Here is a 21435-nt window from a genome sequence, read left to right on the forward strand (position 1 = left end):
AGAGAAGAATTGCTGAATTATATATTTTTTCTCTCTCACGGCGTCCGAAGTGTGTAAATCGTGCCTTTGACGGATAATAGATTTAATTAGAATTCACTGGTTTTATCTAGTGTGGAGGGATCTAATGGGAATTTATCGGCGTATGTCGTGCACGATACCGATTACTCTTCGGCTTTCTTTGTAAACGATTCGAAGGAACATCGACGACCGGGTGTGATTATCGGTTTCGTTTAAAGGTAGATTAAGATGGATGCATGTAATGGCGAGCAAATTGAGAATAAATTACCGGAGGGAGTAATACGAAGGAGAGTACCCTTGTTTCTCTTTCGCTCGGAGGATTACTTGCTCGCAATGCAGGGAGCCATTAACGACAATTGACCCCTCCGTGTCTAATGTAGATTTCAAGGCCGTAGAACACGATCGACCAGCGACATTGCAGACCTTAACTGCAAAACCTAACCAAGAACATCATTCTACACGGTGTCTTGTTCAAACAAATACACCGTTGATCGAAACGTACAATTATTTCAAATTTTCATTCCACTTGGAATCGATATGTAAAATTAGTCAGGAGACAGGGGACACAGAGGGCTTGAAGCAAGAGGACACGTCGTTTATTTGTAAACCTTTGTGAGATTAGTTTCTGAAGCCCAGAAAGCGGAAGTGTGGCAAAAGGGAGAAAAAGGAGGGAAAAAGTAAAAATGAAGGGAGAAGGACGCGTGCACGGCGCCAAGTGTAACTTGCTCGTGAAAGCCATATGACGAAGTCGCATACCAAATAATTTATTTCTGGCCGCGTGTGCAGATGTGTGTGTGTGTGTGTGTGTGTGTGTGAACGACTGCGAGGATAATACCGTCCTAGCCGAAGTGCGAAGCTCGTCCCTCCAATTAGTTGCACAATGCAATTACCGCGGGTATTATTCCATTACGATGCCTGTTGTTCGAGTAATTTAATCATTGCACTGGCTCGCTCTTCTAATGTATTATTCTGAAAACCAGAGAGACAGGGGGAAAAGAAGGGCTCTCGCAATTTTTACCGTTGCAAGAATGACTGGTAGGTATTACGGGGTGATGATGGAGGATGCCGGAATCTCGGTTAACCTCGATGTGTCTGGAGAAACGTAGCGTGGAAGTTTCGGTGAAGGAAAGTAGGGTGCGTTAATCAATATGATAAAATATCCACTCGTGCGCAAAACTGCAAATATTTGCAACCTTTGATTAAAGTCATTGTTCAGATTCGTGTATAATACAGCACGATTTTGAAATATTCAAGGATACTCTCTCTCTCTCTCTCTCTTAATTAAATTCTAGCAAGAATGAATTTTTTCGTGGTAATTCACAGGGGAGCATGTGTGAAAATTAAATTACCGTGCGTTAAAAGGTATTAATAGTGTAGTTTCTCTTGATACAACCTCGAAACAATCTGCTGTTTACACAAAAACCCATGCGTGCTTTCAAGGAATATCTCCGGAGAGATTGATCAATTTATCGAATTGGTAAAAACCTGCCACGTCGAATTCCAGCGCAACGAAGTTACATTTTTTAAACAGACAAATCCCCCCGAAGCAGCTGTAAGAAGAATATTTTATCTCGAGCTGCCAGTTAAACTTTTTAAGCTACAACCAGGAACGTCGAAGTAGCTCTCTGGCTGTTTAAGCCTCGGTATTAAACGAGCGGGTAAAATGTAGGTGGAGGCAGGAAGAAGCTGTCGCGATCGAACGCGGGGCATTAAAGGGGCGAGATCGTTGGAGCGTATAAATATCGGTGAACGTATAGGAGATACCGTGGGTCGCGGTTGCTAGCTGACGTGAGAGCAAAACAGCCACAGAAGGGACCAAAAATGTGTCTGCCGCCCGAGCATTTTTCACTTTTATACCGTTCACCCCGTCCTGACCCCCGCGTGCGACGAATGCACGAAAGTAGAACAAAAAGGACGACGGTAAGGGGGTTAACGTGCACGTCCGACTCGCACAGTATCCTGTAGCAGTCGTAAGATGGAAGAAGAAACCGTAGCAAATGCTTTCCGGAAACCCATTGGCCCGTCAGCACGAGCGTATCCAGGCGAAATTGTGAAGGAACGAAAATAAAGACGGAAAGGAGGGAAGGTTAGCGGATGCATGGAAAGAGGGTCGTATGGGGTTATTCGAAAGGATAAGAAAGTTGGTGGAGGCAAGAGAGAGGAGAAGGGCAAAGGAAATGCAATAAGAACGAGTCACCAGAAAAAGAAGAGAGATACATAAAGAAGGGGAAGAAATTGTGACCGGAATCACGCGTTCGTTCTTGCCAGATGCACAATTCCCTTATGAACATGTTTTCGAAACGAGCCGAGACTAATTTTAGATAATAGCTGCAGCTTGAACGTTCCTATGCATTGCTCTGACATTTAGAGAAACGTCGAGAATAGACAGGATTTTGCGATGAATCAGATTCCACGAAGATAAGTGGATGATTGGATCGGGCGAAGGAGCAACGAAGCGTTTGGTGGTGAGTGAAACGATGATATTTACTGGGAATGGAGGGTTAGTTGTGCGAGGAAAAAGATGGTTTAGAGATGTCGGTAAAAACATAGAAGTCGATGACGGCACCAGTTCATCGGGCAAATCCAACTGGCGGCAGCATAAACAGGAAAACATACGTTTGTTCGCGGCATCCCAGAATACATAAGGCGCAGCCACGCATGTCTATACGGTGGAACCGTCCACCCACGCGTGCACACAACACGCACATTGTGTGTACACGCAGGACAACTCTAAATCACGGCGTCAGAGCCGAATTAACAGTCCGCAGCCTCTGGTGCAGCATGTGACAGTTTGCTAACCCTCAAACCCCTTCGTTACACGTTCAACACCCTCACCCCTGTTTTCGAGCTGACGTTTCTCTCGTCGACAGATTCTTATCGTAAGAAATGTAACAATGTGTAATTCTGGATCATTTATCGTTAAAATTGATCTATAAATTAAATTATGTTTGGTTAAATTAGGAAAAGAATTTTTAATATTCACAATGAGACAAGATATTTCGATTTTCACTCGTGAATTCATGAATTTGATTTTTGGGTAAAATTATTTTAAAGGATATGACGGTGTAAGTGGATAGTCTTGAGAGAAATCTCTTTATAGAGAAACGATCGACGTCCTCGCGTCTAACACACCTGACCCGAATTCGATTTAGCCGGATGTTGCGGGATGCGGCTGGATTACCGGATGTGTCGAATATCATGCCATAATTTCGTCGACCCTGTTTGTCGGCTGATTCCATGGTGCTAGCATGCTGTTTGAGGGGTGAAACAAACGTATCGGAACGTTGAAGGGGGATGGTATGAGGGATTAACGGGTCAGCTGGTGAAGTGTGCCTTGGCCGTTGATATTCAACCAACCAAATTGCAACGAGTGAATTAATTAAAAAGAGGCCAGACCGTTGAAACATTTACCGTGCTGTTTACGCAGGATTCAATATCCCGTTGAACCATCGAAATAATCACGTTTTACATTTCAATAGGAAATATCCTATCGAATTCGATATGCGGTATTGTGCTCGTTTCGATTGATTCCCAGGCCCGGTGCTTTATGATGGTTGAGAGAAACTTTAATATAAACCAGGAAAATTCACTGAAAAATTGCTGAATTCGCCATGTAAAATTGTTACACAATTCATCTCGATTATTCGGAAATTCTTTCTGTCGTTAATTGCGTTTATTTGCATTCGAAAATTCATTGGGAAGGTAAGGAATGTAGACGTTGAATTTCGTGGTTGACTAGTGTGTCTATTTGGCCGATCGAAATTCAACCTAAGCTTAAAATCATTTCTAACGAATGTCCTGTCATTCCTGTCATGCCACGAAGATAGCAACGCGTTTCCTATTTGTCAGTTTAATTTCCCGGCAGATTGTGCGTGGAGAACATCTCTCGTATCGATGGAATTGGGGGAAATCGTTATTACAACCGCGAGAATTCGTTTTAATTGCGAGAACGATCGTGGAAGTCGATAGCAGGGCAGATAGGCGCACGTGCTCCGTTTTACGCAGCGTAATCCGCAGTTGGGACACGTGTAGAAAGAATTGAACGAGTCGACAATGGAAACGAAAGGTGGCCACGAGTTCGTTTTGGAAAATATATTCCCAATCTACGTGAGAAATATGTGTTTTTTTTTCCAGGACAACGGTTAATTGTATTGTCATACAGCTGACGTCGATCAATTTTTATTCGTCGCGGACAAATAAATTAAATATGGAAATGAGCGTGAAACGAATGGCGAAAACCTGACCAAATAATTCTTCATCGTCGCGATTCATCCTATACATATATCCGTGTTACAAGCTACAATGCAATCTAAAATATTACCTATACTATTGCCCCGGCGACTAAATAAATAAAGCTGGTCCACGTTAAAATAAAATTATTACGACCGGTGTAAAAAAAGAGAGAGAAAAACACGGCGAGAGAGGTGATTTCTCGTGGCGAGGACATTTTCGTGGAAAATTTCGCCCTTTCCTTCCAGTGTTCCAACAATGTAATATTGTAAATTCATTTCCCCTCTACCGTTGGACGAGCTCTCGCTGTAAATAGTGTCATTTATTAGCTTTTTAATCGTCCCACCGTGCAGAGCCATTAATTACGCGCACCGTCCTGGGAATTTTCCAGTTGTTTTAATTATCTTGTCATTAAGACGCTCGTTAGGTGGAATTTTTCGTGAAATATTCATCGAACACCGGCGTGTTTTACCGAAACTGTTTTTTGTCCGGCACCTATACGTTTTAAACGTCGAGAAATTTTCACGAGAAGAACACTTATGTCCCCTCGCGCGCTTTTTACCATTCCCCTTTTCGACAAGGCGATAATTTATATAAAGACACGGATTTAACGAATGTACATCAGTGTGTGCCGCGTTTTTCCACGCTCTTGAACACCGTAGGAAAAAAGGATCATTTATCTTGCGAGGGTCGTTAATGTGAGAAAAATTCGGTTAGACGGGATGTAAGAAAACGTTTCCCGCCTACGGAACCGCTCGGAGAATAGAAAAAAGAATTGGAAAGATCTAGGGTGGATCTCTCTCGCCTCGGGAAATCAGTCGGAATTGGCTTGGAATCGGCGTTTCGAGCTTGTGTAAATCCGCGAAACCATAACGGCCGGGAAAACGCGAACTCCGTTCAAGTTTCATTGGCACTTGAAACTCCGTTGAACGGTTTCTAACTACCTGAACGAGAAATCCTGGTTGTGCATTTGCCTCGACAGACGAGAACGCTCCTTGAAATTGCATTTTGCAAAAAAAAGAAAAAAAAGGAAACTAATTTGTTTGAAATGAATTTTTGATGTGTAGAAAGCGAATTGCGGATTGGAACGATGAAATTTTATATGGAAACGCGTAGAACTCAAAGCGATGTGTCCAAACAAACCGCGAAGACGTCATCGCGATTCGACAATTTAATAGGAATGCATCACGGCCAGGTGATTTTAATATCGCGAGAGTGGAGAGAACGAGCGAACTCTGTGTTTGCAGTTACACGTGTACCGTTGCGAACGCACTTGCCGGGCTGGCTGACTTCGTTAATGAAACGCTGTTAGAGAAATTCGTTGCTATGTCTGGCTTCCCTTTGCCGGATTGAATCAATCCGGTGACAGATTGCGTCGAGATGAAATAACAATGGAACGGGTGAAACTCCGTGTTCGCTTCACCGCTGCATTCCTCGAATGCCCGAGGAATGTGGAGGAAATCGTTGAATAGTTACGGGATCTATATTAGGAATGATATTTTTCTTCAACTTTGTGGTTGTCGGAAAGTTGAAGTTTACGATGCTTTTTATTGGGGAAACTTGAAACGGTTTTATAAACTGTATCTTTTAATCGAAGAATACGGTGGTATTATATTAATTCAAGTAGCTTTAAATTCGGTTGAAGAAATTTAACGAAGAGCCAGAAGTAAGGAGCAGCGAGATTTTGTTATTTAAGTTTGGTATGATGTTAAGGATATCGTAAATCTCTTTTATTTTAGAGGAAGCAGCGTAATCCAATTAAAAGTTGATTTCTCAAGCTATCTTAGTCTTGTGTCTCAATGAACTTTGAAGGGATCTTGTTTCGCATTTGTAGAGAGAGAGGCTGATGTAAATTAGCTTCGAAACCTTTAAATTGGAAACTCGAAGTAGTATTTTCAAATTTTCCAATTGTTCAAGAATTGAAATTTCACATTTTTATTTCCAATCGATCTCGCTTGGAGACCGATATTCCATGCTTCCATCGCGATTAATATTCCCTTTATAATTCCGCTAATCCGTCACGAATCTGTGCACCCTGTGCAAAGTAAGAGCATCTAGAAATGGTCGGCTAACGGGCGAAAACAAGGCGGAAATTAACACGCATCGAAACGAGCAACAAGTAAACGTTCTCCTTTCTATAACGACTCCTCTCTCTTTCTCTTTCTCTCCCTCGTTGCCTTTGCTTCTCGACCGACGTATTTTATTCCGAGACAATCGAGTCGAGTCGTTTAAGCACTCCTGCCGCGGAGAAGATTGCGAAATGGGGCGCGGCCGGTCACCCGGATTCTCGAGTGCAATCCGAAACGTTCCGGACGACTTGGAGATCTTGCGCGCCGAAATTTTGCGTTTATCCACGTAGCGGTGGAACTGGTTAAGATAGAAAAGAGAGGAGATGGTGCAGTGAATCATTCCGTGAGCATAAATTAGCGGGTCGTCGCAACGCCGGTTAATTAATTAAGGTAAATTGTCCTAAGCGTAAGTAACTGCTGGCGCCTGGGTCACTCCTCTCTACGGTTCTCCACCTCTTCCTGGATAACCAGTACTCTCTTCGAGCTGTCTGGCTGGGAGATGAGTTTCCGGAAGACCGGTTCCTCCGTCGCGGTTTTCTCTTCTCGTCGTTTGACATCGCCCTTTTTGGCCCATTGTCTCTCCTTCTCTCTCTCTCTCTCTCTCTCTCTCTCTCCTCTCTTCTCTTCCTCTTCCCTCTCTCTCATTTTCTCGTCTTTCTCTCTTCACGCTGGAGACACCAGGGTGAAAATATATCTTTTCGAGAAGAGCCAGCTCTCTCTCTTTGAGATTTATGGCCAAGGCGCCCCGTTTCCGCCACGAAGAAGTTCATCCTACGCGCTATTTTGTCGCACATTGATCGAACACGTTGAAATATTGTATTTGAAAATATTACAAATTAGTTTAACAGGTTGAAAGTGGAAAATTTGATGGAAATTTCGAAGCACCTTCGCTCCCCTGTCTGTCCACTCCACGATCGGAAAATTTCGTATCGTGAAACATGACAGATTAATATTGCAAATTTCCAAACAAAAATTTTAATTAAAAATTTCATTCCTTTTTCTGTTCGAAAATTGGGTGCATGTTCACCATTGCCTACCATCCCGCCCCAAAATTTTCTGCCTGGAATGAATGTCCTGAATATTTGACGAGTTGTCATACATTTCCTCTCAGTTTCATTTTTATCCATATTTCAACGTTAAAATACTGTATCGCAAGTATTATAACATCATACGGCTATAGTTGTAACTCGTTATTCATGAGGTCGTGACGAATTGCATCAATATGTAATATTATTAATTCTACGTTAGTCTGATGAATTTTTGAAAATTTGAAGAATTGTTACATTCACACTGCATTCTTTCAAAGCCTCAAATCACTGAAATCTCGTCGATGGATCTGAAAATGGGAGAAGTTTAACGTTGATAAGTTGAGATAAGCGGAGGATCTTTAATTTAAGTAATAGAATGAAAATTATCGCGTTAACTTTGTCAGATCTCACCACACTAATGCAGGATTAATTAACGCATGATATTCTCGAGAACTTCTTCCCGCTGAAGTTTCCGTGCGTAATTTCAAATCTACTCGAATTTGCTCGCGGTTGCGCCTTAAATTTTGCACAGTCGGGGGTTGCAAGTTTTCGCAAACAACCGTGGAAAAATTAAATATGTAACGAGCGCTAGGTGTGGAGGAACTTTTCGCCCAACTAATTTCCCTAAACTGACACGAATAAGAGTTGGCGAACGTTTCGACGCGCGCTGTTACATTATTTACGTATAAATAGTTTGTGTCGCTGTTAGGGCAGCCGCGTGGTTTTTTCTGAATTTTAAACGGACACCGGTAGCAACCGTGTAACGCCTAACTTGCCGCAAGGAATTATTTAACTTTTAAATTGATTAATTTACATTCTCCCCCGGTCGCTTATGTTTACGTGGAAATTGTTCGGCTCGAGGTGAAGTTTGAAACAGCCATTCCGCGTTTCAAGTCGAAGCTTTTTCAACGGGGTAAATCATTTTTCCGCGAGTCGAGAAGCTTGCGAAATTTTCGATCAGTCGGAGAAAATCTTAGACTCAAACGACTGCCAATCGCGTGATTATTTATGCAGCTAGACACCGAGCTCTGCTTTAACTCAGTGTTCTCGTTTGAACGCGACGAGATCAGGCTTCGGCGCCACTGTTTATGCTACTGAAACCAGATGTTTGATTCACAGGCCAGTTCAAATGTGCTACTCTATTCGAGAAACCAACTAATATCACACGTACCGGCTGGACGTGCGGGTAAATACTGCTTATTATCCCCTGGAACTGTCAACCGATGGAAAACATCATTTTGTACACCTACGCTACTCTTAAACTTCGCTCTGTCTCCTCTAAATTTAGATCTATCGTTGATTCTTCATTATCCGCTGAAATTAATTCTTTTCTCAAAGGCAACTTTATTCTTTTCCCACAAAAATAGTTGAAAGGTTGATATCTCTGTCACGCTTAATCGAATTGCTCGATTGAAAAAAGATCGAGTGTGTCGTTACACCGAACGACCGTAGTGTTCGAAAAAGGGAAGTTTTTGGTCAGCCAAAGTTCCGATTTAATTAAAGCCGGTAGACGTGATTACGCGGTCTGCAGTGCGAACCATTTGATTCGATTTTATCTTTTAATTGTACACCGCGATACAAAGAAGCGTTCGGTGGTTAAATCGTTGGAGCTAGTGGAACGAACGAAAGGAGGAAAGGCGATAGGGAAAAATTGTCAAGCGTGTTTTCTCCGACGCAGATTTAACGGAAGCACTTATGCAGCCTGGTACATTTTCAAATGGCCCCGTTGCTCTGCGGTCGCGAGCGTGCGCGCACGTTTATGGCAACACGTGTGTGTCATAAAGCGGGTGTTTCCTCAAAAAAACATGGAAACGAGGACGGACAGGCTGGTGTTGTTTCGAAAGTGAATTCATCTCTGATGCGTGTCGCTCGTGGATCTTCGGCGATTCTTTTTCCGACGAAGAAGAAATAAAAGGGAAGTGAAAGGGGAATTAAAGCCTTTGAAGATATTCAACCCTTCACGTTGGAATTCGTCCAAATTATTTGTTTAATTTATCAAGAAATTCTTGTATACGAAGAATCGGTGATTCTGAGTTACTGAAAATATTTTTCTGTGGAGGAGAAGCTAATTTCTTCGGAGGAGAGACAATGGAAACGGTTGTCTTTAAATGTTAACGAGTCAAGAGGAAACGACGACGTCGGGAATCGAGAGAATTCCTTAAGGAACAAAGCGGTTGCGTGGGGGTTTTTAAGCAAACATTCAATTTCACGGTGGACCGCATGACTAAATTGTCAAAATTGCCACGATCACAGGAGAAACGCGAACGACGTCCACGTAATGGAATATAGCAGCAGAAATTTAATTCTGCTTTACAAATCCTCGGCGCGCAGTTGGTGTGGACAATTACGAGGTAATTGTTAATACGAGATGCAATTTTCTGTAGAGGCCGCGCGTTTAAACTCTCGTGCACGCTTCATCTGTTCTTCTTTCCATCGCGGAACGTCGCGGAAATTTATCGGTAATAAATTAGAAATTTTCAAATGTTCAAGCGTTAAAATCTTTAAATATACAAATTTTCAAATATTCTAATCTTTTAAATATGGAGATTTTCGAATATTCCAACTGTCAAAGTCCCGAATTAAACCCCCAGGCAAAATTCTTGAAAATTCCACAGTCCAAATGGAGTTCGAATTCTGTAATTCCACATCCATAATTCCGTCAATCTGTCAGAATTGACCCAGCCGGAGTCTATTTTTAAAAGAACGCTCCATTGTCTGCTTTTGCAGCACGAAAACAGATTCACGGAGCACGTTGGATGTTTTCGAACGATCTCGATTGGCCAAAGAGGCGACGAGCATGGAGCGATGGGCCTGGCCAGCTCGTTAACGCGTCCGCGTTCAATCGAATTGAGCATCACGTCGATTAAAATTCGCTACATTAATTATCCAGCGTTAGATTGTAACGCGAAACGCGGTTAATTGACGGCGAATAGAATTTCGAATATTGCAACGTTGGGACTGCCTTACCGTCCGTGACAAAATCCATCCGACAAAGAGAAAATATCTAATTTCATCTTTTAAATATCCTCCATCTAGATATACCAAATTAAATATACCAATTTAAAATCTTCGATTGTCTTACTAGGACCACTGTGACATTTAACTTGTGACATTCAAGGATATTCGAGTGTATTTTAAATCGATGAAATACAGATATCACTTTTGTACCGGGATATATTTATCTAGAAGAATTCGATCGTTCTCAAAACACAATTATCGTCCGGAATATTCTGTCCCCTTTGTTGTGCGTTACGTAAACAGATACAGTTTTTGCAGGTGGAGGGGAAGAAAAAACATTTTTGCCGTTCTAAAATTGTCTCGTCACACAGTGTGAGACGCGAGCGGAGTTGAAAGAATTCTTAAAGAGATGGAGATGGCGACGCCTAGGCGGACAGCCAGGGAGATTTGTGGGGAAAGTTCGGCAAAATTGAGACGACTCGAGGCTTGATGAGCGTATCGTGATTTATGCGGTTCATTTCTCAGGTGGGATTGTCAGAGTTCATATCGCGGAACGAATGCCACGAACTTTCCACGATTTTCGTCTCGAACAATAAATTACCATTCTCTGAATATATTAGCCTTCCACATTTCCACGCTGTACTCGTTCAAATGTACGCTTGAAAAAAGGAAAGGAAGAAGGTAACGTATATCAGATTTTTCATCTTAAATTTCACCCGCGGGAAAGACATTGATACGTCGCTGACGCGGACACTAATATAGCTAATGAATCTACTAAAAGCTTGTATCGAATTTCGGATAAAGTTACACTTCGCGAAAGTTTTCCTCCGCGTATCAGAGCACTAACTGGGAACTTTTCACGTAAAATTCAACTGTAAATCATTCTGCACTTCTTAAGCCTGTTATATTTTCCGTTCAAATATTACGCGGAGGAGTGGACGGTTTGCAGAGGGTATCACGTGAAAATTCCATCGACCACCGGTGCAAATTCCAAAAACGCCGCAAGTCCCTCTTTTCCCCAATATCCGCGTGGTGGAAGAGAAATAGGCAAAAGGGTGGAGTAACGCAGCGAAAAAGAGAGTAAGGTGACGATCGAATACCAACCGGAGAGAATCGTGACAGGCAGCGCAGCGCAGATGCCCAAATACACCAGCAACACTGTCCAAGTGTGACGCTGCTTCTGGCATCGGTCCAGCTTTTTCCCGCTCGCTAGGCCACCGATTCTTGGCCCCATCATCGTGCCTCGTGCCGCATAGTTTTCGCCCTGGCCACGTAAACGCGAACTTCACTGCCGGATTAGTCTCCGGGAACTTTAATAACGCCACCACCTCCACGGTGGCTTCCTTCCTTCCTCACTTCCTTCCCGTCTTCTTCCTGTGTACACGCGTAACGTGGGACCTCGCAATGATCTCCCGGTGAACCAACTTTTCAGCACTAACATTCCACTATTCGCTATAGAAATGCGATACACTCGCGGTAACGTGAAAGTTTTCAACTTTTTCTCGTCCTCGTATTGTCAACACTGGAATGTACATTTCACACGAACGCACTGTATACACACACGTACTGTGATCGTACGGTAGGTTGCACCCGGTAGATTTCAAAGCACAAGAAACACTTGCTCCTCTTTTATTTACGGTACTGCAGGTTTTGTTCGCGCGGCACGATAAGAGATAAGAGAAGCTGGTCCAATGGATATGTTAACACTTGGCACGTGACATTTTTGCGTGGAACTCGAGAGATAAGGGTTCATTTACCTAAGGATAGACTCACAGGCGAAAGCTTGAGCATATAGTCTGGTGGGAAATGTAGAGGCTTCCTTCGGCGTGGATTCTTGTAGCAAAAACGTTGCTTCCGTAGTATATAATAGCTTTTTTAACTGCAGTTTTATCTCCCGACAACGTGGTAGAGGTTGGTCGTGATGTCTCGATGAGATCGAGGCTCTAGATCAGCATGGTTGAGAATGGTCGTTCTGAAAAATGGAGTTGTTAGATATTCTTCAACGATTTTTCTATCTTTCCTTATCTTTCGTTTATTCTAGAAGAGAGAGGGAGAGACACGCAGCAGCAGAGTGTTTCAACGAAAAATACGAAATGTTTGAATTTAATACGTGACCAGTGATCGCGAAGTTAATTGAATCTAAACGTCTGTCGTGGAAATTGAATGATAATACCGCGGGAATAAACCGGTGGACGGATTTTGAGTCGTCGCTACGGATTAGTCCGACGAATCGTCCTCAACGAGAAGCAACGGAAAATTATTCCCATTCGATGAAACCATTTCGACGCCGAGCTAAAGAAGAGAGAGAGAGAGAGAGAGAGAAAAGAAGAAAGGACCGCCTTTATTCAACAATATCCCAACGAATATCTATTAATCCTGTACATTCCACGGAATGTGAATTCAACCCAATGAAAATACCCGCAGCAGAGACACGCTTCTCCCTTTCCCGAAACGTAGTCGGTGTAGTCTTTGAGAAATGAAACGAAACCAGTGGCCTGATAGAAAGAGCTCTAACCAGCACTCTGATGCCCATAAATTAATCCAGTTCGCCTCGAACTGGAATCCTTGTGCATTTATTGCCCGGGCGCGCTAAGTGGCCGGGTGAAAACACGGTTTACCGACGGATCAACTCCGGCTGAGTTCGAATTAAAACGGATCCAAGTAGGTAATTACATCGTCTTAATTAATTCTTCAGACTGTAGCGCCTCCTCCACCACCACCCCCACGCTCCTCCTTCGCGCGCCTTGTGGCGTCAACACGAACATGGGGCGACGAGTTGTTACGTTGAGAACGACGTTGAAATTATTCGCCTGGAGAATGGAGCGTTTCGTCACCGAAACGTTAAATTGCACGTGCAGAGAACGATTTCGCGAGGGTTTTGCGCCTGTACACGCGACGATTTCGTGCGTGACTACGGATAGAAGGAGCAATAAAGTCATCCTCAACGACGTTGCTCGCCTTTTTCTCTTTTTCGTTTTTCCTATTCGTACGCGACGTCGGAATTGATTTCACCGAATGGAAATTGCGTTTTGTTTGCGCGCGGAGAAACGGGAAGTGGGACACGTCGAACGACAGGTTTAATCGTTATTCGTGAGAGATATAAATTACGAAACTCCTCGATCGTGGAAGATTTGTAACGAAAGCTGTTCTTTTTTCCGTTTTTTTTTTTCGCTGCTTTGCTGTTTTTAGAGGAATCGTAAAAATTTCCACGTAAGATTCGAAGTTTGAAGCGGCAGTGGAAAGTACTGTAGCAAAAGTGCCGCCACGATGGCGCAACTTTTCGACCAAGTTTCTATAAATACGGTCATTTGTCACTCATCGAGGGGTGCACGAGCACTAGAGAGCCATAAATCATCGTTGATTTAGAACGGGAAATGGTTGAAAAAGAAGGGGGCGACGGTGTACAGAGAGTACATCGAAATTTGATTTACTATATCGCCGGGGGGTAGTTTCTCTGACTGTCTTATATTTATTTGAGAATGTCGTCGTCAGAAAAATTACGCCGCTGCCAGTCGGAGACGCGACGCCGTCTGGGGACATCGGTGGATCAATTTTTTAAACCACGCCACGAAACTAAGAGAGATAGAAGGGGTCTAGGCGGAGAACAATGACGTTGCTGATGCGAGACAGCCGGTCGCAAATTATCCCTGCGAGGTATTATTAATTAATGGGCTTGTTAAGTCGCGTCGCGTGAAGAGATGCGCCAAGTTGGACACCCCAAGGGCTGTGTCACTTGCCAATTTCCTCTGTACTATCAGATTCATTCGCCTGCTGTACATTCTCTTCCCCCCCGTAACAATCCAACGAGAACATACAACAAAAAGAGAAAATTAATTAAACCTCTGTAAGAACTAATGAAAATCCCGAAGAATAGTTTAATCAAAAATTCAACCAACCCTGTTTACTGAATCTGGCAAAAATGAAATTACTCGTTGAAATTCTGTGGTACGGGAAATTTCAAAGAGAACACTATTATCCCGAGGGGTATATTTCAGAAAATTTAAACGCCTTTATACGAAATGTGGAGCGACACTGAATGCGTTGAAACGAAATTGCAAACGGTCTAGAACGGCGAATACCACCACCTCGAGAACGAACGTTAACGCAATTTGAAAAGGTAAATTCCCGCAGTTTCCGCCGTGGGTGGCAGAGTTGCGTTTTAAACGTACGACCCGGCGCGGCGGCTGAAGATACCCGAAGACGGAAAGGTGGGTGGGAATTACGCGTTGCACAGGTGCACAACGGCAGGAGCGTTAAAGCTGGAGAACACGTAAATCGCTAGGCGGATACGCGAGGAGGCTACCGTCGTGAATGTGTCGTCCGCGCGTATTCTCGCGTGAATTAAAATTCAAACGCTCGGCTGACCGTGGTGGCTTGGTTCACCAGGGAACCGGGTGAGAAAAAATTCCAACGAACGAGAGAGACTAATGTCTCGGCAATAAATTCCTATCGCTAAATTTTAATCCCTCCCACTCGCGCGTTTACCCCGAGTTTTATATCTCGACGTCGATATCGCGCTCGATATTTTCACGAAAAAATTACCTCTGACCTTTTCGTCAGACAGAAAAACATTTCCCAGGGACTGGAGGAATTTGTTTACGAGTTGTTAGAATTTGGGTACCTTCGTTGCACTCCCGCTTTTCCTTTTTTGTTTTTGTGCTTAAAATTGGAATGTGAAGAATAGAGGGGAGGTAATTGGAATTTGAACGCGGAGATACAGGATCGTTACAGTTTCTTTCGGACCACGAAGAAGGGGTCTTTTGAAATGAGAATAAACGCGCGGGGAAGAAAGAAAAGGGCGCCGACGGAAAAGGCGAGCCCCTGGTTTTCGCGGAACAGCGTATCCATTGGAACGGCCGGCCGCTCGTCAAAAGCTGTCAAATCTCGCGGGATCTCCTCTCGCCGTGCTATTTATAGAGGATTCTGGTTGACGGTGGAGGCTCGGTTGCGCGGCAGCTCGCGCGTGCATCGTTCCTGCATTAGCCCTCTTCGTTTCTTCCAGCTTCCTCTCTGCTCTTCCGTGTAGCGCCGCCTTTCGAGTGGAGCGGGCTGAGCAAAGCCCTTCTGTCCGGGCGTACACATAATTACCAAAGTTAATTAGGGCTTTGGAGATGAAAGAGAGTGAGAGAAAGAGGGAGAGGAGGGTGGGCTAGGATGGTGGCGTGGTACGAATTTAAGGATGTATTAGCGCGAGACAGCGTTAAAACGCTGTGAAACGACGAAGAATCGAAAGGGTTTCCCTTGATTTGCGACTGGCCCTAGTTTCAACTGAACGAAAAGGGGAGGGACGATGCACCCGGAAGTGTGCTCCCTTTCAAAAGGGGAGAAACACTACGGAATTAAAAAGATGCGGAAATTCAATTCCTATCCTTCGCTATCGCAACACGAATAGTAAAAAGCAAAAAAGTGTACCCTGTCTCGTTGAATCTGCTAAACGCCCAGAAGCTGCGCAAACAGATGAAATACCATTTGAAAGTCACTGGCAAGTACTTGATGTTCCGAAACGGGGGTGGAAAAGAGAAATGAGAACGAAGGGGTGAACGTTCATTCTACCGCGTAAATTTCACTTTTACCCGCGAACGACGATTTTTTATTTCGATCCTCGGTGTTTTCACGGCGAGTGCGTTTCAACGTGAGCCTGTGTTTGCACAAAGAACCGCTGTTGCATGGGTGGCGCGCGGCTTCACCCTTCCACACCGCCAATTTTCCCCTGGCTCACCCCTATTTCACCAGGCAGAGCACCATCGGGTCGTCACCCCTGCACACCACGTTTCCAACTAACCTCCCCCTTTCCACTAGTCGCCACTTGAGCACTCGTGCAATTGGTTTTTCGTGTACCGAGGCACTCCTCGTGTCCTCGGAATCCTAATTTCGCGTTTTTCATTCGTGCCTCGCTCGTCGACGTCCCGTGTAAAACGAAGAGACGGGATCTACCACCTCTAACGGCCCTATCCGACGGATATCGCGATTTTTTCTTTTTTTTTTTTTGCGGCCAGAGTGACCAGAGAAATGGAATGAAAACGTCCTGCTGCTGGTGGCTTGATAGGGGAATCGATGATATCGTTCGCTCGTTATTCTCCATGAGGAAAAAGGGATAGGTACTGTACAATCCTTTACATCTACACTAACGATTTGAGATTTAAAGTTATTATGCGTTCAAGGTAAACTCACGTTAACCCTTTTCTATGTTTGACAGCACTGTAATCTACTTTCCATATGTTTTGAATTATCTAATAAAAATTCCATAAAACCATAAAAATTCAAGATGAAAATGTCCTCGGAATAAAACACTGGACCCTAACAAGTCAATTTCAAAACGATAAAAAAATTGCCACTAAATTAAACATCGATCCAAATCGATCCCCAGCTTCAAAGAAACTTTCCCAACGTCCTATCGCACCAATAAAACTCTGCGTCAACTTTACCTCCAGCTTGACACAGTAAACTGAAAAACGCGGTAACTCGAAGCACCAAAAATCCGTCACAATCCTCGATCAATTTTCACACCAGAAATCACATGGCGTATCGAAGTGTACACGATCGTCAGGTGCAATGACGGAGGATCAATCGGCAAACGTCGCGTGGTACCGGCATGGGCGTGTAAGAAGCACTAAATCCTGATGCCCCGTCCGCGGCTAGCCGGCCCCTCTAACAATAAACTTAGGTGAGAGACGAGAGACGGGCACGAGCAACACGCAGACAGCGTAGAAAACCGCACGCGTGACAAAGCGGCGCTGGTACGCGCGCGGTGCGTGCGTGAGCCACACTGGCGGGATGAGGATCGACCACTCGAAGCGTCGAGCCTCCGGTGTAGGAGTGTCTGTGGAGACGAGCAGTGTCGGAAGAAGCCGTACGAAGTTGATCATCTGCTCTCGTTTATCGAGTATTAACGCGTGTCGCGGTGTTGCTGGTGAAAGTGATCCCCGCTACCACGCCGGCTTTTTGCCTCCTCGTTTTATTGGCTGAAACCTTTGGGAAACTACTTGTCTGCGGGGAGGGGAAAGAGAAAGAGGTGTACCGGGTAAGGTATATGTAATGAGATTGGAAAATGTGTTTGAACCACACGGATCGAAAGCATTCCACCAGTATATTACCACGGTGCAAACATTAAATTAAGCCCAGGATTGACATAGAACCCATTTATAGAACGCCCACGCAGCTGCCAGTCCGCAGCACGGTGCACAAAACCTCCCGAAATACAGCCACGAGCCGGAGCGGCATTTGTTCCGCTGTAACTGACATAAAACGCGTGCTTTCGTACTAAACTTCCTAACTGACGGGTTCGCCTGTCCTCCTGTAGGTAAAGGAAACGTAACGAAGCCTGGCGGAACAGGGGTGAGAGAGTCACGAATGCCGAAAACGCGATCGATTTCGCGCTGGATCGACGTACAGATACGTTCTACGTTTTCTCGTCTGACGTTTCTCACGATAATTCAACTTCTCGCGTTGTCTTAGATCATTACCTTGCTGTATATCCTATTTTATAGGAATGATCGTTGGAATGTTCATTGACTGGCAACACATTACCAACGGAATGAGGATTAGCAAAATACCCTGGGTTAGGTAAATTAATAATGCAAAAGCGAACGATGTTTCTGTTATGCAACGAACTGTTTCAAACTGGATATCGCTCTCTGTGAGAAATGCCATAAAAGGTGATAGAACTTCCTCATCGGTTGACAAAGCGTTGACTACATTCTTCAGGGTATCAAGATTAATTTTCTCCACCGTTTGCACGTATTCTCGCCGTTAGTTTCGTACACACCTCGCAATACGTAATAAAACTGATTTATCATCGCTACAAATTAGAAAGCAGGTCCTCCATAATGGTGTCTGTTCACCAACACCCTAAATCTCACCGCTCGTGTTCCCCTGCATTCCTCACGCGCGATTGCAACCACGAGCACCGAGGAAGCTGAATGTCTGATCTGGATGGTCGAAGAAAGAACGCGAGAAGAAGAGAAAAGGGTTGTAGAAAGGGACACGTGTACAGGCGTACGTGTGAACGTGTGGTGGAGCGGGGGTGGAGCTCGCAGAGATATTATGCGGATAAAATATTCATGGTTATCGGGGACCCGCGATCGGGCACGCCTTTATTTTTCGAGATGAATAGAAACGGTACCTCCTCCCGACGACCCGTGGGACACAAATTCTTTTTCTCTACGGGCGACGATGAGAGGGGAAGAAATCAGCGGTATCGCGGACGCAGCTACGGTTGGAAAAGTAATATCGATAACGTGTATTTATCACCTGCAAGGAAACTGGAATATTTAGTGTACGCTAGCTTTCCAATCTGTGGATGGTTTGTTTAAGATCGTGTGGAATAAAATTATAGCAAGTTTCTTTGTGAAATTTGGAGTACTGAAATAGCGCTTATCCTTCGTTTCAATTAAATATTCTACCAACCATGCGTTACACGAACAGCAAAAACTTGTTCCCTTTGTTAACAAGGGAAAGAAACTTTCGTCGAATTTTAATACACGTTCTAGCAGAAAAAAAAAATTCTTAAAAGTCTACTCAATTTTTTAACCAAGTTTTCGTGCTTTTAATGCGAGAAAGGAACCAACGTTTCCGAATACTCGTAATGGAATAGAACTTCACAGAACGTAACGGGCAAGCTTGCCAGGAATTCGATTCGAAAAGTGGCATGCATCGTTAAATTGTAACCGTCCGTACGATTTTTCAACGCGTCGACATTAACCTAGGCGCGTGTTTTCTGCGAATTTATATTCCTGTCGTTTGTCTGCGGTCGAGTTTCGCGTCGATTTCGTTCCTCCGGCAAGATTATTTCATCGTCACGCGCTCAGACGGCCAATTGTTCACCATCAGTCCCAACAGCCTAGATACCCCGTAACACTAGAATGTTTAAAGTTCGCCCGAGAAACTTCTAGTTTGTTGCGTCAAAGGCAATACTGAAATTCTAATTGACCGAAAACTGGTTGGGAAATTTCATCGGGGAAAAGTAGGTTGATTTTACTAAGCTGCTCCGGCCAGGAAGTTTCGTTGGTTATGGTGACGTTACTGAGCAACGAAGATTACCAGTTGCACCGCCTGGTACGCGGTATCGAACGCGGAAACTCGAACGATAGGTCGACGATTGCTGCCTTTGTCGAATAAGAACGGATGCTGGGTCTGCCTATCGGAAAATAGCGTGGACTTTGGACGTGTCGTGGAAGAAATAGCTAGTGTAATTAAATACCACTGTACGAAAGTTGAGAAATGATTTAATATTCGGAAGAAAAAGAAATATTACTGGAAACTACGAGTTCCAACGTTGGCGTGATGATTAGCAGAGTTTAACGATATTCCGACGGATTTAATTGGCATTTTTGTACGTCGCGGCAGAAACTCTGGCTACCGTCGAAACGATCCCACCAAGATCTGATTAATATCCTAATTTACGTGGCCGGAAATTAACTCGGTCGCGGGATATAAGTTCGTTGAATTAATTATCAACAGCTTGGAACTCATTATGGAGCTATTGAAATTTTCATCAGAGTACAACATCTATATTTTCCACGGGCGCAATAATCCTTCGCGCTTGAAATTGAATTTGAAGTACGCCTCCCCGAAAAATCTGTTAGACGAGCAGAGAAAGTGGAACAGAACGATTTATCTCGCGTTGAGAAAAGTAGAAATTCCCCGGCGCGAAACCTAACTAGACGTTACGAAAATTTCGTCCGTATTACTTTCGTTGTGAACGAGAGAAGGAAGAGCGAAAGAAGGAGAGGGAGAGACGGAACAAAAGGCAGAAGCCAGATAAAAAATTCAATCGGCTTCGATGTTGCTCCAACGCCACCGAATTAAATTCAATTAATTCCGTCCAAGTTAGTTACGCGGTCGACCTAAAAATTGTGGTCGGCGCGGACCCTGTAATTAAGTCGAGTGCTCCCCGGAAATAATTGGCTGTATAATTGACCGGCAGACAGGGTGTGTAAATAATTACCTGGCCGGTTTGGTTCAGGAGAAAGTAAATAATTCTCGACACGGTGTTCCGTAGCCCCTAACACAGGTTACAAAGAAACGGAATGGCAATTAAAAACCGATTGAACCATCGAATTTTTCATGTTTCACCATTCTTATCAATCATTCCATCAAATTTTCACGAGATTTTTTTAGCCTAACAATTATTCCACATATCGAGGTACATTTAATAAGTGTAATTTGATAAATTGCCATATCTTTTAACGTAATAATTACTGTTGTTGTTAAATTGTACTTAATTAACCGAGAGTAAATAGCGGTGTGCCGTGTGTAATAGATAAATTTCACGATATGGAAATAACCATGTTAAATAGAGAGAGACAGGAAAATGAAGACGGAGAAGACATGTACAGGTCGATCCACCTGGAGATAAGGCGAAAATGAAAAACGAGAGACGGAGCACAGGGGCTATTATGTCTGCCGTGCAAACGCTCGTCTTAGCGAATTCTATTCGCAGCGTTCGCACAGATAATATCACGTATGCCAGTCTGTGCGTTAATCACGTAATGGTGGGTGGCACTTGAATTCGAGAGAAAGCGTCTACAATTTACAGGTCGACGGTATAATAATGGAGAAGAGAGAACCCCGTGGTAGGACCGCGCGGAACTTCAGCTGTTCTCTCTCTCTCTCTCTCTCTCTTTCTCCTTTCAGCCACTCCTCTACTTCTATTTATAATCCTATTCTCTTTATAAGCGCACAAGTGCGAAACGGTCTCGCGTGGCTCCAAATTAGCCTCGTTATCACGGTATAATTAGTTTCGGGTGCATGGGTCCGGTCCAAAATTTCGGTGGAGCTCGATATAATTGTGTTTCACCGATATTGCAAATTAAAAGCGGTTTTGCTGCCCTGTAAACATGTCTTTAAACGCTTCTCAATATTTGTTTATGCCGATGCAATTATGTATTTCACTTCTATTAATTATCAGAGATTTATATTTAGTTTGAAATTTTACAATTAGAGAAAGGGTTGTACAGCTACTTCAATAAAAACTCACAGAAGTGTGAATACAATTCTTTATTGTCAAAAAAATTCCTTTACACGACACGAAATAGCACACTTGGTCAAATATTCCGCACAAAGATCAGGATTAACAGAGCCCTTATCCTTTACCCTTAACCTTTATCTCCCTCGGGAGCATCTACGCTGTG

General features: G+C 43.7%; 1 protein-coding gene across 1 annotated transcript in view; it reads right to left on the reverse strand.

Annotated features, from left to right (window-relative positions):
- The window catches only part of LOC108571378, an 80511-nt gene extending 68937 nt beyond the window's left edge, over positions 1-11574 (reverse strand). The window contains exon 1 of the mRNA XM_017933396.1: positions 11408-11574. Coding sequence (XP_017788885.1) covers positions 11408-11540 — 133 coding nt within the window. The 5' untranslated portion in view covers positions 11541-11574. The remainder of the gene's footprint in view (positions 1-11407) is intronic.
- Between the last annotated feature and the right edge of the window lie 9861 nt (positions 11575-21435).

Source organism: Habropoda laboriosa, unplaced genomic scaffold, assembly GCF_001263275.1.
Source record: "Habropoda laboriosa isolate 0110345459 unplaced genomic scaffold, ASM126327v1 scaffold57, whole genome shotgun sequence".
Taxonomy (NCBI): domain Eukaryota; kingdom Metazoa; phylum Arthropoda; class Insecta; order Hymenoptera; family Apidae; genus Habropoda; species Habropoda laboriosa.